Below are 27,669 nucleotides of genomic sequence, written 5' to 3'. Positions count from 1 at the left end.
ACGGCCAGTGTAGGAGATCGCTCCCCACACCATGATGCCGGGTGTTGGCCCTGTGTGCCTCAGTCGTATGCAGTCCTGATTGTGGCGCTCACTTGCACGGCACCAAACACGCATACGACCATCATTGGCACCAAGGCAGAAGTGACTCTCATCGCTGAAGACGACACGTCTCCATTCGTCCCTCCATTCACGCCTGTCGCGACACCACTGGAGGCGGGCTGCACGATGTTGGGGCGTGAGCGGAAGACGGCCTAACGGTGTGCGAGACCGTAGCCCAGCTTCATGGAGACGGTTGCGAATGGTCCTCGCCGATACCCCAGGAGCAACAGTGTCCCTAATTTGCTGGGAAGTGGCGGTGCGGTCCCCTACGGCACTGCGTAGGATCCTAAGGTCTTGGCGTGCATCCGTGCGTTGCTGCGGTCCGGTCCCAGGTCGACGGGCACGTGCACCTTCCGCCGACCACTGGCGACAACATCAATGTACTGTGGAGACCTCACGCCCCACGTGTTGAGCAATTCGGCGGTACATCCACCCGGCCTCCCACCATACGCCCTCGCTCAAAGTCCGTCAACTGCACATACGGTTCACGTCCAAGCTGTCGCGGTATGCTACCAGTGTTAAAGACTGCGATGGAGCTCCGTGTGCCACGGCAAACTGGCTGACACTGACGGCGGCGGTGCACAAATGCTGCGCAGCTAGCGCCATTCGATGGCCAACACCGCGGTTCCTGGTGTGTCCGCTGTGCCGTGCGTGTGATCATTGCTTGTACAGCCTTCTCGCAGTGTCCGGAGCAAGTATGGTGGGTCTGACACACCGGTGTCAATGTGTTCTTTTTTCCATTTCCAGGAGTGTATTATCGAACTATCAACAGGATCTGACCTCACTGAGGAACTGAGTTTGTGAGTAGTAGCCATTCTGTATCAATTTTCTGATGCCCTCAAATTCAGATTGAAGAAAAGATACACCAAGCAGCCCCTTGTAAAATACCAGATCAATACTGGGTATCATCCACCAATTAGCCAGCACTCAAGTAGAATGTCACTAGGTGAACAATAGATAATCTGGGAGGAAGTAGAGGAAATGCTGCGAGATGAAATCACTGAACCTTTAGAGAGTCCTTGGTCCTCTCCAGTGGTCCTTGTGAGGAAGAAGAGTGGCACATGGCATTTCTGCATTGACTACTGAAGACTGCACGAAATCAAAAAGAAAGATGTGTATCCATTGATGCACACTGATGACTCCCTGGACTGGTTGAAAGAAGCTATGCACTTCTCAACTACTGACATGTAGACAGCCTACTAGTAAATCAATGTTGATGGGGATGACCAGAAAAAGATTGCCTTTGTAACTCCTGATGGCCTCTAAGAGTTCAAATTCATGCCGTTTCAACTATGCAAGAATCCAGCCATCTTTGGACATACGACAGACAACCTGCATCAACACCTTAAATGAACGATGTACCTTTGCTGTCTGTATGACACTGTCATTTTTTCAAAAACATTTGAAGAACATCTAAGCTGACTGACAGTGTTGTTGAAGTGTGCTCAAACTGAAGGTCTATGCCTGAATCCGAAAAAGTGCCTCTTCAGTGCCCAAGAAATAAACATCTTTGGGCACTTAGTGAATGGCAATGAAGTCTGTCACAGTCCAGAGTAAATAATAGTAGCTACAGATTTTTTGACTCCTCAGCACATTTGTGACATGAGAAGTTTTCTTTAATATGCTCATACTACTGGCAATTCATAAAGGACTTCTATACCAAGGCATACTACTTGCAAGAACTACTGCAGGGACAAACCAAAATTTTTAGGAACAAGGCACAAGAAAGGTCCTTCCTTGCTTTTAAGGAGGTTCAAGCATTCTATTAAGAGAAAGCCAAGATGGGACTACAAACTGATGCTAGCAGTTTTTGGACAGTGTCCATTCTAGCAAAAATTCAGCAATGTGCTGGAAATGTGATAGCTTATGCCTCCAGAGTACCCTCCAAGTCTGAAGAGAATTACTCTAGAACCAAATAAAGTATCTTGCAGTTGTCTGGTCGGCCATCAACAAATTCCAGCCATATTATTTGGAAAACCTTTCATAGTTGTGAGGAATAAAATTCTCTATGCTGACTGACTAGCTTGAAGGATCTATCAAGTTGACTGGTGTGGGGGGCACTGAGGCATCAGGAGCACAATGTCACAATGGTATACAAAAATTATTGCATACAAAAGGATGCTGACTGCTTTTCAAGAAATCCTTCGGTGTAACACTGCAGTGTGGATGAAATCTCAGTAATTTTTGCATTAAATGATGTTGCTGCTGATCAGAGGGAGATCCAATAGAAGCCTTTAAAAATGAGGAACTGACCAAGGCAGGATTACAGTTAATAGATGTAACTTTATGTAAGAAGACCTGTGACCTGTGTGGTGGAGATGGTTTCTCATCATCCCAGTTATCTGGAACTTGGAAGACTCTAGACAAAATCAAATGCAGGTATTACTGGCCAGGTCTCTACCACTCCATTAGACACTACTTGTGCCACTGTAAGGAGTGTCAATGACAGATGCACATGCTGCAGTTACCTCCGGGGCATCTGGTATCAATCCTGCCTGCAGCAGCAGCATTCCACTGAAGTGGAATCGACCTCCTGGGGAGGTTCTTGAGTCTGGCAAATTGGGATAATTGTATAATAGCCTGTACTGATTGCCACACTTGCTATGCTATCACCAAAGCTGTGCCAACTCCTGAAGCTCCAGAAATAGTGAAGTTCCTTGTAGAAGAGATCATTCTGAAGCAAGGACTACACTGGGAGATAATCTCTGATCATTGAAAAATTTTCCAGTTGAGACCAGTGCCAGAGATAATTTTACATTGTGACATAAACCACAGGATGACAACTTCCTACTATTAGCAGATAAAAGGCCTAACAAACACTTTAAGAAGACATTGGTAAATACAGTCCCAATGTACACTGATGCCGAACAGAAAGATTGGGATACGATGCTGACCATCATGTCATTCTCATACAACACAGCAAAGCAAATCACTGCAGCCTTCATACCATTCTTTCTGCTCCACAGTCATGAGGATGAAATGACAATGGATATATTGTTCCCCTTTCAGCTGGACAATACTCAGGATGACTATGTGAAACATCTCATTACAGGACTGAAGAAGCAAGACAGCTAGCTTGTATATAGGGAAAGGCTGAGAACACTATAACTCCGAGGACCAGCCAGTGAGATACAACCTGGGAGACTTGGTATGGATTTTTACTGATGTGTGAAAAGTGGGACTATCAAAAAGGTTGCTAATGCATTATTTGGGGCCATACCATATCCTTCATCACATGAAAAGCCGAAGATATCATCAAAAAGACAAAAGAGCATAGATGAAATCCTACTAAAGTAATGAGGTGCAGATAGATGGTGGGAGATTCAAGGAATCTGAAGAAGCACCAGATGATCTGAAGCTTCAATGGCAATGGTCACCTTTAATGCTCATGGTGTAGGAAATGTAGCAAATTGACCAGAACATGAGAATCCACAAGTGCAGTCATACAAAGGACCATTAACAAGATTTAGATCCAGGGTGCTGTAGTCAGCTCCAATAAGGACTCCTCGAACAGTGTGTCACTGTTTCTCTAGGCGAGGGAGCAATGCCACAAGCTCTGTTTCATGCGGTGTGGTGTAGCAATTAGCATCACTGGTTAGTGTGCTGTGGGTCACCAATTCAAACTTGCCCACCAGCAGTTAATTGTTATTTGATATTTATCATTTTTGGAATGTCTTGAAATATCTTATGTTTGAAATGTCTGTTTAAATACTAACATGCTGGAGTATTCAATATTTGTATAAATAATCACATTCTCCATTCAGGAGATTAGTTCTATTCTGGCTGTACTTTGCTGTAAGTAATAAATGTGCATTCAGTAGTAAGTATTGAATTTCATTTATGACCCTGCCATTGAATTTGCAGTTGATGGTGGTTTAGATGTAACAGTATTTTGTAGTGAATATATTTGTGGATAAGACATCCAAACATTTTATGGAAACACTAACCATTCTTATGGCTAATGCATACATTTGATTAATTAACAAATTATTATTTCATTTTAGTGAAAGAAGTTGAAACTGATACTACTCCTTTGCAACCTGAGGATAATACTGAAGGTAAAGACGAAGGTGAGGAACATGATTATGAGGAAGAAGATGTTGATGAAGAACAAGGAATGGAGGATGATGATGAATTGTATCCAGTTGAAGAATTGTCTGAAAATATGTGCAAAACACTTTGTAAGTATGAGTTTTATAAGTTTACTGCTGCTGTTATAATAATCAGGACATGAATAATCTGATCTTGGCATTAAACCTGCATCACAAATAACCTGTGGTATCCTGTAAAATGTAAAAATTATGGTCTGAAAGTCTTTTATTGCTATGACCAAGAGTCAACAACTAACTTAAACATTATTTTAAGGTCTCAGTATTAAAAATAATAAATAACAATTACACAGTGCAGTAGTATTAATTGCCAGAGAGTTTGCTATAAACATTAGTTCATTTGAAACCATCAGATTGATGGAGGATGACTTTATGTCATCAAGAACTTTGTTGATCCATCAACTTAGCAACCATGAACACAATGGTGTCAGAAAGGGGAATTAACATTTCTGGTTGTCACTCTCGTATCAACCACATTACACTGTTCCATACCCCTGACACTTTCTTCACCATAGTTGGACAGCCACAAAGAAATAGTAACCACATATTTTGTTATTCAGGCAGGGCTTAACAACCTACCATTTGATGTGTCCTATGGTGAGGAACTTTTGCCCAGTATTCTTCCCTCATGCCCCTAAATAAGCACTCTACTATCCATCCAACCAGTGCAGTGTCTTGGTCTATTCTTGAACCACTCTTACTGCCAACCCCTTGCCCAATCATATTCCAATGATCCAATAATAAGATCTGTCCTGTGTATAAGATAATCACTTCCTATATTAGTCTTACAATAAGCAACAGCTAATGAGTAAATGTTAGAAAATTTGTGAATGAAACTAGATGATCAGCTGATAACAGTGAACACACTTTGCATCATTACATGGTGCCATGACAATCAAAGAGCTGTAACCTTAGATAACAGCAATTTTTATCTGCCATTAAGATTAAAATAGTCCATTCTGTTACAGAGTATATTACACATCACAATAATTTGATTTCTTTAGTTGCCTTCTGGCTCATAGCTTGTTGATTCTCCTTCCTCTCTCCCACAGCCTTCTTGTCAACAGAAACAGCCTCTCTGAACTCTTTACCTAGTGATGAGTGTCCAGTGCCCCTCCAAATCATTCCATAGCTCAGCATTCCCCCTATTTCCTCCCTCTCCATCTACCTTAACCCACATTCTCTCTCTCTCCTGACCCTGTTCATCCACTGTTATTTTATTTTCTGGTTATGTTTCCATTATTTTCTCATGGTGACTTCAAGATTTTCCAATTTACCCTATTTTTGCTTTATTAATAGTTACCGTTATTACTTCATCTTCTTTAGCTACTTGCTCTCATTCTGCCCCTATTTTACAAAAACTTTTTCTCCTTCCTGTCTGCTAAATGGTCTTCTTTCAATTGACACTGTTCCTTTGTTCTTACCCCATGTCCTTTCTTCCTCTCTGTTTCCATTCTGCAAAATCTTCTGTCATCTTCCCCTTCCTCCTGTTCTGTTTCATCTGTTTCTGATAAGACCATCTCCTGATACATCATAAGTGTATGTTTATTTATAGTATAAACTCACTCTCAGCTCCAGGGGAAAACAAAATTTTGATACTCCAGAGGCAATAACAACTTATGAAATACATATACATTAGTTTTCATTTCTTCTCTGATCTGAGTGGTGGTCTGTCTTTTCTGTCCTGGAATTTCTATAATTCCGATAACCATTTCTTCTTTGCAATTTTCTGATACATATACCCAAATTCTAAAAGAAGTTCTTTTGGCAGCTGGACATATTTTTGAAGATGGAATGACATGGCCTGATGGGTGTCACCAGTGCTACTGCCATGCTGGTTTGGAGATGTGTAATGTCATTAAGTGTCCTGCTATCAAATGTGATAAACCCATCTTCAATCCACCAGAAGACTGCTGCCCACACTGTCAAGGTGAGATAAGGATATTTTGAATATCTTCATTGTTAGCATAACATTTATTGTAATTTTGCAATGCTTTGTTCTTATTGTGCATAATTTTTCAAAGAGTAGCATTTACACTTTTTTTTTGCTATATGAAATTATGGAATATTATGTTCCAGGTTTACACGTATCTTAGCAAGATTATCATCCACTGGCATATCCTCTGGACAGTCTGTGCATGTGACTGTAGAAATAATGGTATAACATATGTGCCTTAGGACACATTCAGAAACTGTATGCTGTAATGCATCATCACTTTCACACTTAATTACAATGAGAGGGATCATATTATCTACAGAACTCATGGTCTGGTCCTCTGTGTCTTGTACTGCAATGATACCACTACAGGGCAGTAACAAGATTCCACATAGGCCTTCTTCAATTATTCCTCCTGGCCTCTTTTCAAAGTCCTTGGAAGCCATAGGCTGCTGGCACATAAATCTTTCATTTCTTTGTTATCTTCTTTCAGCATAACTGTGGTGCTGCAGTCTCTTTACCTACAGTTATTTCTCTTTTTATTTTTATTTCATAGTTTAGTAAGAAAATAAAAATGAGTGCCAGTTCATCTCTGTATCTTAACAGTATAGCAAATTTCTATCATCAGTTGTGATGTTGTACTTCCGGCTTTAACAGACTGGAAGAAAAGAATGTCTATTCCGTTTTTGTCACTAGAGATGAAAAGCAATGAAGCAAAGTTTTATTTAATATCTGATTCATTGTGATATTAAAAATAAGCACTGACTCAGTTGGTCAATAATGAAAAAGAAGTAGCTATGACCTCTTTAATGAACTGTCCAAGAACCTGGCTCAGGTGATTTACTGAAACCCTTACCCACCCAACTCACCTATGAAAAGCTGGGTGACTTTCCTGTAACTATGATCCCCCTACCCCCATAACAGTCTCAATAGATACAAGGTATCCGCTTCCACCATGACCTACTTTTCCAGACTGATGACAAGTTACGTGCCAACTTGGAGTGACAGGGTGGGCATTTTGTCTGTCATGTCTAGTGATGACCAAAGGACAATAGGATTGATACTGGGGCCTCTGAAGGCAAATCGTTGTCTGAAAAGGTCAAAGTGATGGTGTATCAGTGCAGTGTGAAACCGTATGTTCAACATCCCATGTAGTGCTTCAAATGCCTGAGATTTGGGCACATATCATTGAGTTGTAACACCAGGTCCACCTGTAGGGACTGTGGAGATCAGTTGCACATAAACGCTCCTTGTGCTCCTCCATCTGCAGTAAGAACCATTCCCCCTGTTCACTTGACTGCTCCGTCTTCCAAAGAAAAAAGAAAATCCAAGAACACAAGACTCTTGATTGACTCATGTTTCAGCAGGCCAAGAAGAAATACAATCATTTTCATCCTGTATGTATGTCTTACCGTGCCTTCTTCACCAGCCTCTCAGGGATGCTTGACTACACCCACTCCCCTGATGGATGGTGGCCCTCCACCTACTGTTTCTCCCGCACCCACTTCGGGAGCATCAACTCCCCACCCACCAGGGTTGTTGTTCCCCAAACCACAGCCAGAGAAGCAACAACCTTCTCTGACATCTCTCATGTGGAAGGGGTCCCTTGGGATGCTCATCTCGCAGGATTCTGCTGATCTGCAACTGCCCAGGCGCCGTGCCTCTAACAAAGCGATTGCCTTTGGGGACATCTTTTGCAATAACGACTGCGCGAATCGATGGTATCTCGTAAGGAAAGAAAGAGCAGATGCTGCTGAGGACTTTCCCTCGAGCGTTTCCGATGACTTCTTGAGCTCTTATTCGTCATGGCATTCAGGCAGTGAAGGGTGCTGTCGATTGTTGCACACGAATGCGAAATACCTGCATTGTGCGTTTCCAAAAAAGTGATTTTTACGCCACAATGGCGATCGTCCTACAAGTTGTATCAGATGTGGAGGGCAGAGCGTAGCAGTTTCCGTGGTGTAGCGGTTATAACGTCTGCCAAACACGCAGAAGCTATACGCTGAAGGAGCTACAGGTTGCTGGTTGTGGGACTTCATGTTCCTCCTCTGTCCCTGAAACTGGGACAGACAAACCCTCGCATACATTGAAATCATTGGCAAAAACATCAAGAACCCCAAGGTAAATGAGTTTCTTGTGGTCCCCATGTCACAGAACCTCGTGTGTTTCACGTCTGAACCTAATACAGTGTTCCTGATGGCTCTTGCGGCACCACCTATTTTGGAACTGTATCTTATGTGTTTTCCCTGCTTTCTGGTTTGCCCTCCAGTCAACTTGGTTCCCAGCATTGCAACCCTCTATCCTCCATGGCTACTGGGGCTATTTGAAGAATCAAAATGGCTATGACAGATTGTTGAGCAGAGTTTGCAATTATGTGTGGACTTAACTGTGAACATGTGTCACTCAGTATGACTTTGGAGGCTGTGGCTGTTCGTGTCATGATATTTATAGATTTTATCATCTGTAACATGTATCTTACTCCCTGTGATCAAGTGTCTCAGACTGTATTGATTTCTCTGTTCCCTCTGCCCCTTCCCATTTTGGATAAGTTGAAAGCCTACTACTCTTTGTAGGGTGGAACTACAACCACTGGCATCAGTAAAGCTATTGAAACTTTGCTCGCAGAGCTTAATCTTTGTCTCTTGAATGCCAGTGCCCCTGCCCGTCAGTGTGGCATGTGGCTCATGTTCAGCCATTGAATTTTCCATCTGCAGCCCTGGTCTTCTCCCCTCCATCCATTGGAGAGTCCATGATGACCTTTGTGACTGTGATAATTTTCCAGTCGCCCTCTGCCTCCCTCAGCATCACTGACTTGGATGACCAGCCAGATGTGCTCTCAACAATGCTGAGTGTGATCCCTTTGCCTCTTCTGTTGTCCTTAGCACCTCACCAAATGGAGGCGTCAGTGCAACTGTCCAGAGCACAAAACCACAGCCGTTCTGTCAGCAGCTAACGTAGTGATTCCCAATTCCATGCTAGGGACCCCGCACCCCCAGTCAGACTTCAGAAATCTCTGTGGCCATCAGAGATCACAGACGGGCTCTCTAAAACCAGAAGCAACATCTGTCTATGGAGCACCTCATTGCCTTTAAACAGTTCCATCCGCACCTACGTAATAAAACGACACAAACTACCATTTGACCAAATACCCCTTCTTCACAGGTTTGGGCAAAGGTTCAATGTCTCTATAGACACCAGCCCCCACAGTTGTACCCAGTACCTCTCTGAATGGTGTTGTCTACACTGACCCAGATGCTGTCACCAAACATTTTTCTCTTGTTATGCTCGAGCTTCTGTGTCTGAGAATTATCAGCCTGCATTTCACAGCCTCACATAGTGGATGGAGCAAAATCACTTACCTTTTGATACACCTCACATAGAGCCATTTAATTGTCTGTTCAATGAGTGGGAAATCCTCAGTACCCTATGCCTTTGCCCTGACTTGGCTACAAGGTCAGACCACATTCACCAATCAGTGGATTGCCAATTTCATTTCCTTGCCATCTTCAATCGTATCAGGAGCAAATGTGAGTTCCCATCTGTATGGGAAAAAGGTTTTATTGTCCCAGTACTGAAACCAGGTAAACACCCCTTGAGATGGAGAGCTATTGCCCAAATAGTCTCACTAATATTTTCTGCAAGTTGCTCGAAAAACAGCTGGTGGTTGTGTAGGTTCCTTGAGTCTCAAGGTTGTTTGGCTGTGTCCCAGGGTGGTTTTCCTCAAGGCTGTTATACTGCTGACGATTTTAGTCTGCTTGGAGTCTGTGAGCTGATCAGCTTTTGCCTGGTGTCAACACAGTCAATGTCTTTTGTTATCAGCAGAAGGCTTATGACACCACGAGGCATTGTCACATCCTTGTTACCCTTTTTTAGTCCAGAACTTCTTGATGAAAGTATACTTCCTGGGTTCAGGTTGGTGCTTCCCACAGTATCTCCCATATATAAGAGAATAGGATCATGCAGGGCTCAGTTCTGAGTGTGTCCTTTTTTCTAGTGGCTATCAATGGCCTAGCTCTCCACTATAAGTCAGGTACCAGCACTGGTTCCTTGAGCACCTGAAGTATCATGCCATTTCTCCTGTTAGGGAGATCCATCACCCACAAAAGAGTCCCAGTCACAGTTGGTGTGTCCAACTTCTCCTATTGTCGCCTCTTATCAGGGAGCAATCACATATGCCCCCATAGTGTATACCCTGTCCTTGACTCTGCCTCGATCCACCCTTTGGACTGAATGACTTTGTTGATCCCATGGTCTTTCTCCACCTGTTTCTGGCCACATTTGATTCATTTCCATGTTCAGAAGTGGTGTACATTGATGGCTTTATGGTGGACCGACAAACCAGTTTTTCCTATATGCATGCAAGATGCTAAATGAACACCATGTGTTCTATGCAGAATTGGTGGCCATTGCTAAAGCCCTCAGTCAAATGTGTTAATGCGCCAGCAAGATATTCTCAATAGGCAGTGACTCTCTGAATAGTCTTCAAGCTATCGACCAGTGCTAGCCTCAATACCCATTGGTAGTGGCAGTCCTGGATTTCCTCTCTTACCTTCATCAAGCTGGACAGCCATTTGCCTTTGTCTGGAACCCAGTTCATGTTGGTATCCCAGGAAAAAAACATGTTGACTGATTGGCCAAGTTGGTTACCAGGATGCTGACTTGGAGATGGGTATACCAGAACCAAAACTTCAGTAGATGCTAAGCCATCAGTTGCTAGAGACCTGGAACACAGATTGGTGTTCCCTGGTTTCTCCAAACAAACCATCAACAATAAACAGGACCACAACAATGCAGCAATCTCCCTTTTGTGCTTCACATAGCAAATCTACCATTCTCTAACAGCTTTGCTTTGGCCATACTTGATTGACCCACGGCTACGTCCTCTGATGTTAGGGTCCATGCCATTGTTGATGTGTCTGCCTGACAGTGGCCCACATCCTACTAGAGAGCCTTAATTTGTCCGCCTTATAGCAAAGCATTAAACTTGCTGACATGCTGCCTCTGGTGCTAACAGACAGCATCAAAGCATCTGATCAAGTTTTAAGTTTACCTGTAAAGTTGGTTCCTATTCCCCTCTGTGAAGCTGGGCACATTTGTCTTCTTGGCTACTGGAGGGATTGGAAGGATGCCCCAGTGCCTGCTCTGACCCATGTGTCCCAGGGCTGCCCTTGGTTAGTGGCCAGCCTAGCTCCTACCGTTCCCACCTTTTGTAATTATTCTTATTGTTTTACATCTTTTGTTGGTTTACTGTCCGTCACCATTGTTCATTTTACTGAAGTGTTATCATCTTATGATACTGCAATGTCTGTGGTGCATCTGCTCATGATAAGCGGAAAATACAGGTTTGAGTCCCTGTCCGGTACAAATTTTCATTGTTGTCATTCGATTATACAGCTGATGGTTGTCCATATTTGCAACTGCAAATACATTTAATCTATGTTATCATCTTGTCCACATGCTAGTTTTCTTGTGGTAATAGAGTGAGAACCTTACATTGCATAAGATGTCCCAGGGGCTTCCAGCTGCTTTCTGGGTGGAGCAACTCACTCACCTACATCCTCTTACACCTCTCTTACATCTGCTTGCTCCTGTCTCTTGGTTTTGTGGATTCTCAGTTAAATCAGATTCCTCAGTATTTGTCATCTGTGTCCTTCCTCTCAAAAGACTCATCCTGGCTTGATACATATAATATGGAGGGGCTGATAGCCTCGTAGTTTGGTCCCTTTAACCACAGCAATCCAATCCAAAATTATGTCAACAATTACATTCAATGGATTATGGTATTTTCACTCAGTAGTTCATGTGTTGCACTTAATCATAACCACCATATTTACTGAACTATGTATAGAAGTTGTAAAGTAAAAACATTGACATAGTAAATAAGACTTCATAGCCTTATAAAATTGTGTCTTGTCTACAATATACTTTATGCTTGTGGCAAGCTTATTGATCATCTGAATGCCCATGTGAAATGGTCCCTTTTGATGAAGTTGTGTATAAGCATGTAACACATACGTGTTTCAGTTTATCATAGTGTAATATTTGTGAATGTCACTGTTTTTCTTTAGACTGCATTCCATTGGCACTATGGAGTTTTTTAAAGAATTTTGCAGTCTCAGAACAATGTTAAGATTTCAAACTTTCTGAAAAAAGATATGCAAGAGTCTCTAGTTTTGCTTCCATTAATGGTCCTCATGGTTCTCTTCTGCCAAGAGCAGCTGGAGAATTATCCCAGAATTATGCGGTAATGGGATTGATGGGGTTAAAGGGACCAAACTGTGAGGCCATATCTTACATGAGCCTGTATGTATGAACAGTATGCACTTTCTACTGTTTTCTGACTTGTGGCACATTCAGAGCAAAGTAGCTAGTGTGGTACTTATTTTAGCATTTACCTGATCAATATGTATATTCCATTTCAGATTATCTTATAACCATAGATCCAAGAATTTGAATTCAGTGTTAGTTTCCATTGGTTACTTATTTGTTGTTACTAGTGGTTGAGAGGGGTTTATGTTTTGTGTGGTGCAGAAGTTAATGGAAACAGTGGTTTTAGTGTTGACAGTTAGTCTGTTGGTTATAGATCATTTGCCGAGTTGTTCAGTAGCAAAATTCACACCTTTCTGTACTGTGCTCTATTATTCCCTTTCGGTAGTACAGCTGACATCTTCAAATTGATATACAGGAGGAATAGCAGAGGTCTCAGTACTTAGCCCTGAGGCACACCTTACTTAACTGTTATACAGCATTGTGCATGTAAAACAGGTCCTGAGTACAGACTGCTTTCCAATTACGCACAAATTGTTGCTCACCACTAGCAGATACAACAATAGTATTAGCTTATTTGTTATTTCTTCATTATCTAAATGTTACATTTTAAACTGTTTGTTGTTGTATCTCTTCATGGCAGGCAACAGTTTATGCGTAACTAATGAGCAGGCTGCACTCAGGGCTGGTTTTTCTTGCACCACCCTGTACTTTCAGATAGAATTTCAGTTAATGATGTCAGTTGCTTGTCTTTGTACATAGCTTTGACCTTTTGTAAGTGATTTCTTTTGAAAGATGCAATACATTTGTTTGTCAGTCCTCATTTAGACCCGTATTGAGATATACTCGCTATATCTTTTTTGTTAATGAGGCCCACTGTGGCATATCACTTGTTCTAAATAACAGCTATCAATGGAATGTCTATTGCTGGGTTAAGTAATATTTATAAAATTTCATGACATGACCACTCTCATAAAGGATATCAGAAGATTTGTCCTTTCAGAGCTAGCTATGCTTGCAATGAGATGGTTTTTCTTTCTTGCAAAGAAAAATCTTTCTTCTTGGGCATATGGATGCTCTTTTGAAAAGTGTAGTATGTGGTAGTTCGCTTTTTATTGATTTTAAGTCAATAAATTACAGCCAGTGAGACTGCACTTCAGTCTCTTCAGTCTTATTTTCACTGTCCATTTTGTTTCCTCCTTTACCTTTTCAACTCATATTTCAGTTATTCCTCTAATCTAACATTTTTCATTCATATATTTAAATATCATAAGTTTGTTGGCAACATCCCCTATATGTATTGTATAACACTTAATATATGTCTGCTTGTGTCTGTGTATGGATGGATGGATATGTGTGTGTGTGTGTGTGTGTGTGCACGAGTATGTGTGTGTGTGCACGAGTATGTGTGTGTGTGTGTGTGTGTGTGTGTGTGTGTGTGTGTGTGTGTGTGTGTGTGTGTGTGTGTGTGTGCACGAGTATATACCTATCCTTTTTTCCACCTAAGGTAAGTCTCTCCACTCCCGGGATTGGAATGACTCCTTACCCTCTCTTTTAAAACCCACATCCTTTCATCTTTCCTTTTCCTTCCCTCTCTCCTGACGAAGCAGCCGCAGGTTGCGAAAGCTCAAAATTTTGTGTGTGTGTGTGTTTGTGTGTTATTTTATTGTGCCTGTCTAGCAGCGCTTTCCCACTTGGTAAGTCTTGGAATCTTTGTTTTTAATATACATAAGACTCAATATATCTTAGTATTATAAGATGTAGTAACTAACCATAAAAATTTTGTGCATACATGAGTATCTGAGCTGTTTCTATAAACTGGAGAACGCATGTTTGATGTGGTTAATACAGGATTATAAAATTTAATCCATTGAACACTTTCAGATAATGCAGAGGAACAACCACAGCATCAACCAACTACTGGATGCTTCTCTGTTGATGGTTTATTCCACTTGGAAGGAGAAATCTGGTCACTGAATACATGCACAAGATGTCTTTGCCACTCTGGCCAGGTTATGTGCAAAGCTGAAGAGTGCCCACCAACACCATGTTTGCAGCCTGTCTTTCACAGTGACAGATGCTGTCCATCCTGTCCTAATTTCACATTACCGTCAGTGGAAGATAAAGAAGCATGTGTTACACACAGAAGAGCTCATGGTGAATCATGGAGAGAACACAGTTGCAGCAGCTGTATCTGCAATGATGGAAAGACAGAATGCTTCTCTGAAAAATGTCCTGAAACACAATGTGAGATATCAGTATTGATTAAAAACCAGTGCTGTCCAGTTTGTCTTGGTGAGTTTTCTTTCATCTAATTGACTCTGCGAGCTATGATCTCCAAATCTTTCTATAAGTTTTCTTCACCCATCAATTCATTTGAGCGATTATATGAAAATTCTGTATGTTGCTTTTGTCTCACACTCTTTATATTTTCTACAGAAAAACTTTCTTGAGCTGTAAAACTGAGATCAGTTATATTATGTAGTCATCTATTTTAAGCCAATTACTTTAATTCCTACAGATAAAGGCATATCAAGCAGCTGCACTGTTGGAAACATAACATATAAATCTGGAGAGAAGTGGGATGAAGATGACTGTAACAAATGTGAATGCCTGAATGGAGAAAGATTTTGCATTAGACAGACCTGCTCAGAGAAATGCCCAAACATGGTTGCAAGATCAGACTGCTGTTCTACATGTGAAGGTAAAAAAACAAATTAATGGTCTATATATTATTGCCCTAAATAAAGTATCAAAGATTGTCATTTGTACTTCAGCATTATTCTTGTTTGTTATCTAGATATTTAGAAATGGAATTCTATTCCTCTATGATACAATTATATTTGCTTTTGTGTGGGTAAGAAGGCAGTCATATTTTCATGGTGCACATTACATTTTGGGTGTGTCATATTTTCCTACTTTCTTGCCTTGTCCTGGCTACTCTGGTATTATTACTATTCTACCTGAACCGTAGCAGGTTTGTAAGTAACATATGCCAGTTCATTTTCTATTTAATTCACCATTACATGGTGTGCACACACACACGCACACACACAAAACACACACACACACACACACACACACACACACACACACACACAGAGAGAGAGAGAGAGAGAGAGAGAGAGAGAGAGAGAGAGAGAGAGAGAGAGAGAGAGAGAGAGAGAGGAGGGGGGGAGGGGGGGGGGGGGTAGAGAGAACTCACAGTTCTCTGCAAGAATTCATCGTTGCTATCACTCATCACGTGATGTCACTACAAAAAAATTCAAATTTGTTTGAAAACTATAGTGCATTCAAGTAATAACTTATTATCTTTCTTTGCATTAACCTCCTTGATGTTGAAACTCTGCCACTAAGCATCTCAGGTTCAGCTTTCTACAAACAGTTTATTTTAATTGGTTCATGTGAAATTTCAAATAAAACCAGTAGCCACATGTATTAGTTTATAATCTGCATTTATTCATGAGAAGAGTAACGCCAGTTAAGAATAACAAAACATAGCACAGTAGCTGACATCACTGCATCACACTTATCATAGGGGAGCACATCAGAAAACACATCAGCTCAACATTTCAGCAATAAAATAAATCCCTGTCAGTGCCACAGCTTCAAAAAATGGCAGACACTCTGCAAATTTCAAATAAATTTTGACCTCCTTACACAATTGATTAAAAGTGCACAATATTTGTGATACAAATGTATCAGATTTCTAAGATTGTCATGAAAAAATTTCAAAGTTTCATAGTGGATGCTATTTATGGAATTACAATTTATAATGTTTTATTTTAAACATCACTTTTCTCTTTAGATGGACTTTTCAAGTGTTGTTTATTAAGTTAAAATTATAAAAGTCTAAAATGAATTCAGGTGTGATCAAGAATACCAATAAGGTTGTAATGCAACTGATCTGATTCTCACAGTCTCTCCTTGGCAGCACCACTTTTCATCACCACAATGCTGGAAGTATAAATGAGTGCAGAATAGCATTTGCTCAAAATTGTACATACCATCACCATTTAGATTGTGTTAAAACACACATTTATTCTTCACAAAGTTTGATTAATAGAAATGGGAACAGTTTATCAACTATGAAAATTATACTAGCACACTGAACCAGACCAGCACATACAATTACAGTGGCAAAGTTAACTGTTCTACTGAGGCACAAAAACAGTTCAAATTCCTGTGAAAAAGTCACAATTCACACTTAGCACAATCCTGTAGTAATTTGTCAGAGAATAATAATAATAATAATAATAATATTTATTCAACATCGAATAATCAAATACAATCCCTAGAAATAATACAGTTTCAGGACATCATATAGATTATTCTTCTGAATACGTCAGTTTATAAATTTAAAAACTAATGGTTTGTTTGTATTAATAAATTTTACATTTGATGCATTTTACATTTGGTAGTATACAATCACAATATTACAAATATTGTTGTTATCAACATCGTATTAGTTGTAAGTTACTTTAAACCATGAGCTTGACATACTTATGAAGCACTTTTCATATAGATATAGTACTCGTCTAAGGAATAAAAAGGGTTTTCAATTAGAATTTTTTTTAGCTGATCTTTTAATTTGTTACTAGGAAGGGTTGTGAAACTTTTTGGTAGGGCATTAGCTAGCTTCAGCCCAGCATAAAGTGCATTTTTTTCATATAAAGCTGTTCTGTGGCTATTTACATGGTATCTGAACTTTTGCCTTGTATCGTACTGGTGCAGGTCACAGTTGAAATTTGGATTTGTTGTTTTAACGAGCAATATAACTTTCAATATGTATAAACCTATAATGGTAAGCACTCCTAATTTTGGGAACAGATTTCGACATGATTCTCTGGGTTTGGCACCACAAATAATTCTGATAACTTTTTTCTGTAGTATTAATAATGTGCTTAGGTTGGCTTGAGTTGTTGCACCCCATATTTCTACAGCATAGTTTAAATTTGATGAGAATAGTGCATGATAAGCAGTTTTTAGTACACCCATATCCTTACAATATTTGCTCATCATATTATAGCAAATACATTCTTCGACAGCTTACAGGCTAAGGAATCGATATGCATGTCCCATTTGAGGCTGTCCTGGATTGTAATTCCCAAGAACTTTGTCCATTTTTCTTTTTTCACAATGTCATTTCCTATGGATAATTTCATACCAAATTCTATTTGTTTCCTTGTGTTAAATTCCATCATTGCAGTCTTTGAAGCACTTACATTTAGATGGCTTTCATTAAAATACTTCACTATTTCATTAGTTACACTGTTGCACAGCACCTCCAGACTGTCATAGTCTTCGTGTCTACACACAATTGATGTATCATCTGCATACAATATTTTTTTACAGTTAGGGGAACAAAAAACACACTATGGTCGTTCAATTAAGTCAATATGTATCCTGTCCAAAATCACTAATTTTGATGACAATAGCTTTCCATCCCAGTTGTAAATCATAACACAGTTTAGTAAAGACATTCATTAATTTATGTTATAGGAATCACTCAGAAGTTATGAAACATCAAGGATCTTGAGTTGCACAGTTTCTGGTGTGCACATTTCTGCATACAGAACCACTTGTAATGCAACTGACACAGTTCATACTCATAAGCTTTCAAACTGTTTCTGAAATTTTAAAAAAGAATTGCTACACCAACTGGCAAAGCTGGACAGTTTTAACCATGAAATACTGCAGAGATATAATAATAAAATCCTATGCTAAGTTTGTGAACCATATTTAAAACTATTTAGCAGGCAAGTCCCTAAGTAACATATTAATATTACTTTTTTTATGACCTGCCTCACAAACATAAGTCTGATTCAGCACAGAGCTGTAAGAGAGCTCAAATAGCGAAAGTTACTTGAACCCAACAAACCTTGGAGCATTCTCAAATCAGCCAGAACTGAGATGCAGAACATCATGCTGCCTTAAGAGCTAGAGAGACAGAACAGACAGAAGCCCATCACATTTTAGAAACTTAGCATCACATGTCTCATATGGCTTCTGAGACATTTGAAGATGCACAATGACAACTTCATTTACATGCTGTACAAAGGAGTTATCATCTTTTTACATATAGAATATGGAAGCCTTTTATAAGGCTGTATTTCATTATGAGCCATTAACTGACTATGTAAAACATTGATTAGTCATCTTAAGGAGAATTCACCTATATATCAGCATAACATACATTTATACATACACACATACATATCTACATCACTATATACCCACTATATACCACTGTCTTCCTTACTCACCATCACAACAAAACTACTAGTATTTTGGCACAGAAGCCATTAATGGCTAGTTACTTACAAAACAGTATTGAAATTATAGCAGAATTAGAGAAAAGGAAAAAAACCCTAGTTATCAGCAGGAACTGAAATATGGCAGATGAGGTAGAACCACCGTGTTATGCCACAAGGCGTATTTTGAAAATGTGAATTATGATGCAATTTAAATGTTTCATATTTTGATAAATTTAAATGTTTCATATTTTGATAAAATTGCTATGCAATGAGACTGGCAAGGAATAAAATGCATTCTCGATCCTCTGTAACGTAAGCTTCCCAGTCAACACTAAATTTTGAAAAGGTGGTTACTTTTAATAAGAGAATATTTTTGCAAAATATGTTTTTAATTTAATTTGTATTGTTTAATATCCTGTAGTTAGGACAGCTTTCTAGTTTCCCCCAAACATTGTGTTCATTATCAAACTGGTTTGAGTGCTATTGTTATTTAAATTGTTTTGCAATCTATTGGTTTGGATTATTGCAAGTTTCAAACGTGATTGTGATCATGGTTTGTCAACAGACATTGTTCTATTTGCCACACATAAGACTATAATACAAATTTTGTGACCTTGGATAAGCACAGATATTTCACATAGTTTTTTGAAGATTGACATTTCAATTACAAGCATATTCACTGAAAAAGGAGTGTGAAAACTTAGAGTGAAGATTTCAGTACCCAACAACATATTCTGCAAGATTCAATACCTCCCTAGATTACTTAGTGAACTGACTGATACCATGACTAAACCATTGTATGCTACATTGAGCCAGCTGAACACACAGTGCCTGCAGTTCAGCAGGTAGTCTGGGGTGAGAGGTTGCATCAGTTGGGGTGGGTACAGGAGTAAAGAGAAGAGAGGTGAGAGGGAGGATTGGGGAAGAGCAGCTGGCAGCTCAGGTGGAGGCAACAGGAGTAAGAATGCGACACACAGGCACCAGAGCTGAAGACATTGTGTAGTGCATGACTGCAATGACATGGGAAAGTGGATTGGGAGAAGATGCAGCACAGAGGACTGTTGGATAGAGGGTATGATGCAGTGTGTTCACAGAGACTGAGGCTGGGAGGATTAAGGGAACAAAGGATAACTCCCATCTATGCAGTTCAGAAAAGCTGGTTTGGGAGGGAACACTCCAGATGTCACAGGTTGTGAAGTACCCATTGAAATCGAGCACCCTGCTTCCTCTCTCTCCTGCATTCCTATCCTGCACATCTGCTGCCTTTCCCTCCCACATTCCTGCTCTGCCTTCACCTGCTGCCTTCCTTCCAGTCGGCCAGATACCCATCCCCAGCCTTCCCTCCCACTTCCCACCTCTTTTCTTCCTCTACCCATCCCACTCAACACAACACCAGGCCACAGGCTATCTGCCAAACTGCAGTCATTGTGAGTTCATCACAATGTAGTGTTATATATATATATATATATCTCTGTGTGTGTGTGTGTGTGTGTGTGTGTGTGTGTGTGTGTGTGTGTGTGTGTGTGTGTGTTTTAAAGGCAAAATATTTATATAGTTATTAAAAGAAAGAGTGAGATACATTTTACTTGAACATTTCACTGAGAGAGAGGTAGTGTCACATTTGTTGAGTGACAAAGGAAAAGTGGAAATGAATTTCTTGTAAATATTTGGATCATTTACAAAAGAATACAGCAGAGTTATGCACACCCATTTGTCACTGCAAATGAGATGTGAATCCATCATTTCAGGTCAGAAATGGAAGAGGAGAATAGCATTCAGATCAGTGGGTGGCATTCAGTGGCCCTGCACTATAAAAAGTCTGAGTTGATCGAATCTGGCAGTGTTTTATGGCTATAAAAATCATTTTTCTCATTGACTACATTTCAGATGGTAATACCTAGCAAATAATATGGACCAACACAACAAATAATGTGAAAAGATGTCTGTATTGCAGAAGGAAAAAATCTCTCATCAGGAATATGAACCTGTTAACAAAGGTTCTTTGGCAAAGGGAAAATTAAAGTATTTGATTTGTGACTTGGACTACCCATCACATTCATCAGATTTTGCACCTTAGGACTTCCAGGCAATTCTGCATTTGAAGATAAGGCATCTGTAAATGGATATTTTGCACACCCTGCAGAATCACACCTCAGGCCTATCGTGAGGAATGCTGATAAACTAAAAACCAAAACTAATGATGAAGCAAAGCCTCTGTAACATACCATAATTTAAAATGTTTAAATTTAGCCACTAGTTATGTTGAGTTTATTTATTTAAAGATTAAATACAAAATCACAGAAGAAGCCTGTAAAAAATGTTTATTTTTAGTATACTCTACTCTATAGAAAAACATAACTCAAAGTCTAGTGACCTGAAAGGTGACTCTACCAAAACATAGCTGCAACTTCAATCTGGGGAAAAAAAGTCATATGTTTCCATACCACAAATTTTGATCATCTCAAGAATATTCCTGGGCATTAGTAATTTTCCTTTCCATTGTATTACTGCCTACTTTCATACTTGATAATCACATCCTGCTTGCAGATGGTGAAGGAACACTTAAGCCTCTTGACCATTACTTGTAAGTGGTTCTATACTTTCACAAACTCTACGGACTCACTGAATATGTACATTTCCAGAAAAGGAAACCTTGTTGCTAAAGATGCAGATTGAATTCAGTTGAATTCTACATGTGTTGGCAATGATTCCTCTCTTTTTTTTTTCGTTATACAGAGGTGTTTTAATTGCCCATTACACTTTTTAGATTTAAATTTTCAGCTTTCAAAATTCAGTTTTATAAAGTTCACTGATTAATATTTAGTGTCATAAAAGTTCCTATAATACAAACAGTTAATGTTTTTTATTGTTGTTTTGTCATTGCTCCAGGAGAATCTTTTTTAGCCTTTGAGTTCCAAATATCATACACTTGTCTAAAGCATGAAGCTACCTTAATAGTAATTTAATGTCAGTGCAGTTTATCTGATTTATTCTGCTATTCTGGCCAAACTCACAAAAATAATATTGTTAATTCTTTCACAGACCATGCATCTGGAAGAGCACCTGCAGAAGGACCATTATTTGATGAGAGAACATACAGCATTATTATTGGACTACTATTTTTCCTGGTTGCTGTAATGGCATTCTACCTAATGTGGCAGTGTTACAGAAAGAAGCAATACAAACTGGGCAGTCTGAAATCGTGTCCCAGTTCTGCATATAATAATTATGTGCACAGAGATTCTTTTGCACCACCTCGCTATACTAGTGGGGACAGGCAGTCTAAATGTGAACCTTGTCATTACAAATATGTCCCTACTTATGACACTACACAGTTTAGTGACTTTGTAAAATCACCATCATTTGGAGCAACAGAAAAGACTGCATTGGCTCCTGTATGAATGACTGATGACTGAAGTAAAAAATGAATCATCTTTTTTGTTTCTACAAAAAAGAATAAAAGATAGTTTCACTATCAAGTGTTATAGTTCCTCGGTTTCCATCCACAAAAAGACATCACTCTAAACACTTCTCATAAACTGCTTTAAAAGACTTGAAAGCTACAATCTTTATAAAACAGCAAGAAGATTATGTAAGAGTGGTTTGAGAGTCAAGTGCATTCTGGGGAAACTGAAATCTGATAGAATAATACAAGTGAACACTATGCAAGACACTATGTCTTCAGGTTTTACAAGGAATATAGTATTAAAGGTGTATGAAAGAGCTTGTTTTCTGCTTCCATTACTGTGTAAAATCTTCTATGAAAGTTTGGTTTTACTGTTAAAAATGTAAGAGGTTATAACATGATTTTCTTGTATCCAGTAAAGGAAAGTAAATCTCTGTTACAGTGATACAAATGCAAATTAAAAAGAAATGATATACATGAGGATGTTTCCTACTACTTGAAAATGCTTAAGAGTTAAAGCAATGTGTGTAAGAAATTGTCAGCAGTAAGAGAAGAAGTATTAAGTACTTATATGTGTATTTTTATGAAGAAATTAAGGTAAATTTTATAGCATTACAATATGAGCAAGTGATTGTGCTCTCTGAATAGTTGCTGCATCCAAGCACTGAACTATTTTCAAAGAATTGAAATGGCACATAATGCAACTAATCTTTATGGTTACTCATTTGCCCTTTTGGCAAGTCATGTGCAGATTTTAAAAAACAAACACACTGATCTTTTAATTTACTGGTAATAAATTTTGAAAGCAAAAAATGCAGTTGTTTTCTAAGGAGAGAAATACACTGGCTAAAAGTTTTAACTCATAGTTCTACATTGACTATAATGTGGCAAGCTGAAGAAGTATACTGAGTTTAATACTGCTAAAATAGTTATTACATAAAATCAGATTACAGCTTTCCTACTAAAAAAAGACTGCTGTTCTATGTATCCAGAGTATGCATACAAATACACATTTGAAGTTTCCTTCAATGAGTTATATTGATCTCATACATTTGTAATGGCGTTAATACCTTCATTTATGTAAAATGAATGTAGAAAATTTATGATGGATTTCAGAAGAAATCTCTGTATGTCAAGCATAATTTTTAATTATTTTATTTAAAATCACAGCTATACTGTGAACATTTCTCCATGACAGTAAGGATGCCTGTGCTGACATACAGTGCTCTTCTCTTCATTTATAACGTGTGAAGTTTACTAAATGAAATGAAATGTGGCAAAATTTCATTATTTAACATTCCCTGCTTACTGTCAATATTGTGGGCTTCCAGATGTGTGCCATCTATAGCTTAAACTTAAACATTTTTCCATGGCTGTTGTATTATTTGCTGCCAATGTATGCAACTTCTGTCACTAAAATTTTAGCCTACGAAGTCAAAACTATTCTTCTGTATATATGAAACTGTGATATACATTTAAAGGAATAGATTCTCTTATATTGACACCATATTCATTTCTTCATTTGAAATGTGAATGTTAGGAATTCTAAAAAAAGTAATTATTTGCCATCAAATAAATAAATCTATTTGTAAGAACAATGTTTAAGAAACATTTGAAGTGACACTTTTCTCAGACGAATAGCCTAATAAATTGATTTCAAGAAGTAAATGTTGAGGAACTTATTGTTTCTTTTTCTGGAATGATGTAATACAGATGAGGACATATGTATGATTCAGCACAGACATTATAGGAAATATCAACTGAAAGTTATGTTTTCAGTAATATGTTGATGTCAAAATTTAGTATTTTTGTAATGAACTCTACATAGTAAAAATATACATTTATATTGCTACTATATGACACTATCATGACCAGTAACTGACACTGATATTACTGTATTTAGTTTCACCAAAGCATAATAGCTGAAACTCAGTATTCTCACATTTTATTATTTATGGTACTACAGAAATTTAATTACATATAAGGTATACAACATTTTTATTAGATATTATTTTCACTTGTGCTGCACACTTTAGGTAAAGTGCTTACATGAACATAGATATGTCTGCTGACTTGGGTGAAATACTATAAAAATCATTACTCCAGCCTCAATGTGCCTTTAAGTGAGGCAATAAATTTGAAAGTGGCATCTGTTTTGTGTTTTTGCCACTGAGTGTTTAGTGTTACATATATTCAGTGTTAAGAATAATCTGCGTGAATAAACAACATCTACACGTACCACAACCATGAATTTCCTCGGAAAATTTAAATAAGTCACTTTTGTATTCTTTCGGTGCATCAATGAGTACTTAAAGATAATCATGTATGAAACACTATCTTGTCTTAAGAGAGCAAGATGTACTGTTTGAAAGCTTTTAAATAAATGTGCACTGGATTATTTTCTGTTGGTTGTTACTCAACTAACCACATTTTTTGCTTGTGTGTTTCTATTTGTGTGTGTTAGTTTTCCTAGTGTAAATTCCTGTTTCAAGATGGATTTTGTATGATTTGAATGTGCTACAGCTCATTATTGTATTAAGATCAGAAATGCCACTTGTCATTCATAACATAGATTTCTCAAGAAATCATGTGAGAAATATGATAAGCCCAGGATGATGTGTTCTGCGCAGTGTGTTAATGCAAAACTTCAAAACCTACCCAGCTATAAGATCATTCGCATGTGACTGACACACTGCCCCTCACATGCCATTGTTTGCATGTGAATGTTTCCGGCAACAAGTTACTTGCACAGATAACTACCAGAAACATCCAATGTGACCAAAACAGTATTCATCTTATCCCAATAAATTCCAATGTGTTCTCTAGGCCTTCTTTTGGGGTAAATTAATCCAAAACACATTTATAAATGAAACGGTGTCCAACACAACAAAATACTGAAGCTTAGACAAAACAAAGGAAATAAAATACTTTTAGTTTTGTCCATCAAAATGCTGGGTGCCTCTTGATTATAAAGCATGAACTTCAGATACCCATAAAGGAAAATGACAGGAGAGATGAAATTTCAGCAACCTTATGCATATCAGAACATCACATGGAATGGAATAAACACATATTAATGGACATGAGCTAATAGCATACTACTGTAAAACCCCAAAGAAGAAATGGGGAGTAGCTGTAAAGAGCTGTAAGAGACGGCCCCTTCAAATCAAGGAATGTTGTGTCGGACAGGTTTTTGAATGCTGTGCTATATCTGTGAATCAGAAAATATACCTGTTTGTATTATTGACAGAGTACTGGCCACCAGATGGAAGTATCATAGTTTTGATAAGGCAACTAGAAACAGTTTTAATATGGTTATGGACACTTAATGTGAGAATAATTCGTTCAGATTTTAGGGTTGATTTTCTCTCAGATAGTACTGACAGAGGGCATTTAGCATTGTTGATGTCCAGCTTTGGATTATGATCTAGAGTAAAATTCCCTATGATGACTGAAGGATATAGCGCAAAGCTATTGGAAAAGTGTGTTCACTTCCAACAACCTGCAATCATTTAGCTGTAAAATCAATAGTCAGTGGTCTATCTTATCATGATTGTCAACTTTAACAATTAAATATACTAATGGTACAAATCGTAGAAGAAAAGATTTTACTGCAGAATCATAAACAATGCTTTGATCACAGTGCTTAAAGAGAAATTGTGAGATGAATCCTAGGGAGAAATTTGAAAGCAGATAGCGTTGGAAAATAATTTAACTCCTTCTTAAACTTCTTCATGAAACACTTTGAGCCTTGTTGTTTCCTAACACATAAGGATGATACTGAACAGAAGAGAGAATGAGGGCAGGATTGTTGTTGTTGTTGTTGTTGTTGTTCTTGTGGTCTTCAGTCCTGAGACTGGTTTGAAGCAGCTCTCCATGCTACTCTATCCTGTGCAAGCTTCTTCATTTCCCAGTACCTACCGCAACCTACATCTTTCCGAATTTGCTTAGACTATACATCTCTTGGTCTCTTTCTACGATTTTTACCCCCCACGCTACCCTCCAATACTAAATTGGTGATGCCTTGATGCCTCAGAACATGTCCTAACAACCGATCCCTTCTTCTAGTCAAGTTGTGCCACAAACTCCTCTTTTCCCCAATTCTATTCAACAACTCCTCATTAGTTATGTGATCTACCCATCTAATCTTCAGGCATTCTTCTGTAGCACCACATTTCAAAAGCTTCTAGTCTCTTCTTCTCCTAACTGTTTATCATCCATGTTTCACTTCCATACATGGCCACACCCCATACAAATATTTCCAGAAACGACTTACTGACACTTAAATCTATACTCGATGTTAACAAACTCCTCTTCTTCAGAAATACTTTCCTTGCCATTGGCAGTCTACATTTTATATCCTCTCTACATCGACCATCATCAGTTATTTCGCTCCCCAAACAGCAAAACTCCTTTACTACTTCTTTACGTGTTTCATTTCCTAATCTAATTCCCTCAGCATCACCCAAGTTAACTCGCCTACATTCCATTATCTTCGGTTTGCTTTTGTTGATATTCATCTTATACCCTCCTTTCAAGACACTCTCCATTCCTTCCAAGTCCTTTGCTGTCTCTGACAGAATTACAATGTCATTGGCGAACCTCAAAGTTTTTATTTCTTCTCCGTGGATTTTAATTCCTACTCTGAATTTTTCTTTTCTTTCCTTTACTGCTTGCTCAATATATAGATTGAATAACATCGGGGAGAGGCTACAACCCTGCCTCACTCCCTTCCCAACCACTGCATCCCTTTTGTGCCCCTCGACTCTTATAACTGCCATCTGGTTTCTGTACAAATTGTAAATAGCCTTTCGCTCCCTGTATTTTATCCCTGCCACTGTCTTCAGAGTTTCAAAGAGTGTATTCCAATCAACATTGTCAAAAGCTTTCCCTAAGTCTACAAATGCTATAAATGTAGGTTTGCCTTTTCTTAATCTAGCTTCTAAGATAAGTTGTAGGGTCTGTATTGCCTCACATGTTCCAATATTTCTATGGAATCCTAACTGATCTTCCCCGAGGTAGGCTTCTACCAGTTTTTCCATTCATCTGTAAAGAATTCGCGTTAGTATTTTGCAGCCGTGACAAATTAAACTGGTAGTTCGGTATTTTTCACATCTGTCAACACCTGCTTTCTTTGGGATTGGAATTATTATATTATTTTTGAAGTCTGAGGGTATTTTGCCTGTCTCATACATTTTGCTGACCAGATAGTTTTGTCAGATCTGGCTCTCCAAAGGCTGTCAGTAGTTCTAACGGAATGTTGTATACTCCCGGGGCCTTGTTTTGACTTAGGTCTTTCAGTGCTCTGTCAAACTCTTCACGCAGTATCATATCTCCCATTTCATCTTCATCTACATCCTCTTCCATTTCCATAATATAGCCCTGAAGTACATCGCCCTTGTATAGACACTCTATATACTCCCACCTTTCTGCTTTCCCTTCTTTGCTTAGAACTGGGTTTCCATCTGAGCTCTTGATATTCGTGCAAGTGGTTCTCTTTTCTCCAAAGGTCTCTTTAATTTTCCTATAGGCAGTATCTATCTTACCCCTAGTGAGATAAGCCCCTACACCCTTACTTTTGCCCTCTAGCCATGC

The 27,669-nt window shown here is 38.8% G+C and overlaps 1 protein-coding gene across 1 annotated transcript in view; it reads left to right on the top strand.

The window, feature by feature from the left end:
- LOC126336984 (cysteine-rich motor neuron 1 protein-like) overlaps positions 1-24,474 on the top strand; it is a 1,115,002-nt gene extending 1,090,528 nt beyond the window's left edge. Inside the window, exons 6-10 of the mRNA XM_050001221.1 lie at positions 4,104-4,280; positions 5,980-6,138; positions 14,296-14,706; positions 14,933-15,115; positions 21,711-24,474. Of these exons, the coding sequence (XP_049857178.1) occupies positions 4,104-4,280; positions 5,980-6,138; positions 14,296-14,706; positions 14,933-15,115; positions 21,711-22,069 (1,289 nt within the window). The 3' untranslated portion in view covers positions 22,070-24,474. The remainder of the gene's footprint in view (positions 1-4,103; positions 4,281-5,979; positions 6,139-14,295; positions 14,707-14,932; positions 15,116-21,710) is intronic.
- Positions 24,475-27,669: the final 3,195 nt, after the last annotated feature.

This window comes from Schistocerca gregaria, chromosome 2 (genome assembly GCF_023897955.1).
Source record: "Schistocerca gregaria isolate iqSchGreg1 chromosome 2, iqSchGreg1.2, whole genome shotgun sequence".
In the NCBI taxonomy this organism is placed as follows: domain Eukaryota; kingdom Metazoa; phylum Arthropoda; class Insecta; order Orthoptera; family Acrididae; genus Schistocerca; species Schistocerca gregaria.
The sequence above is the reverse complement of the archived record's forward strand: the minus strand, read 5'-3'. Positions and strand labels throughout refer to the sequence as shown.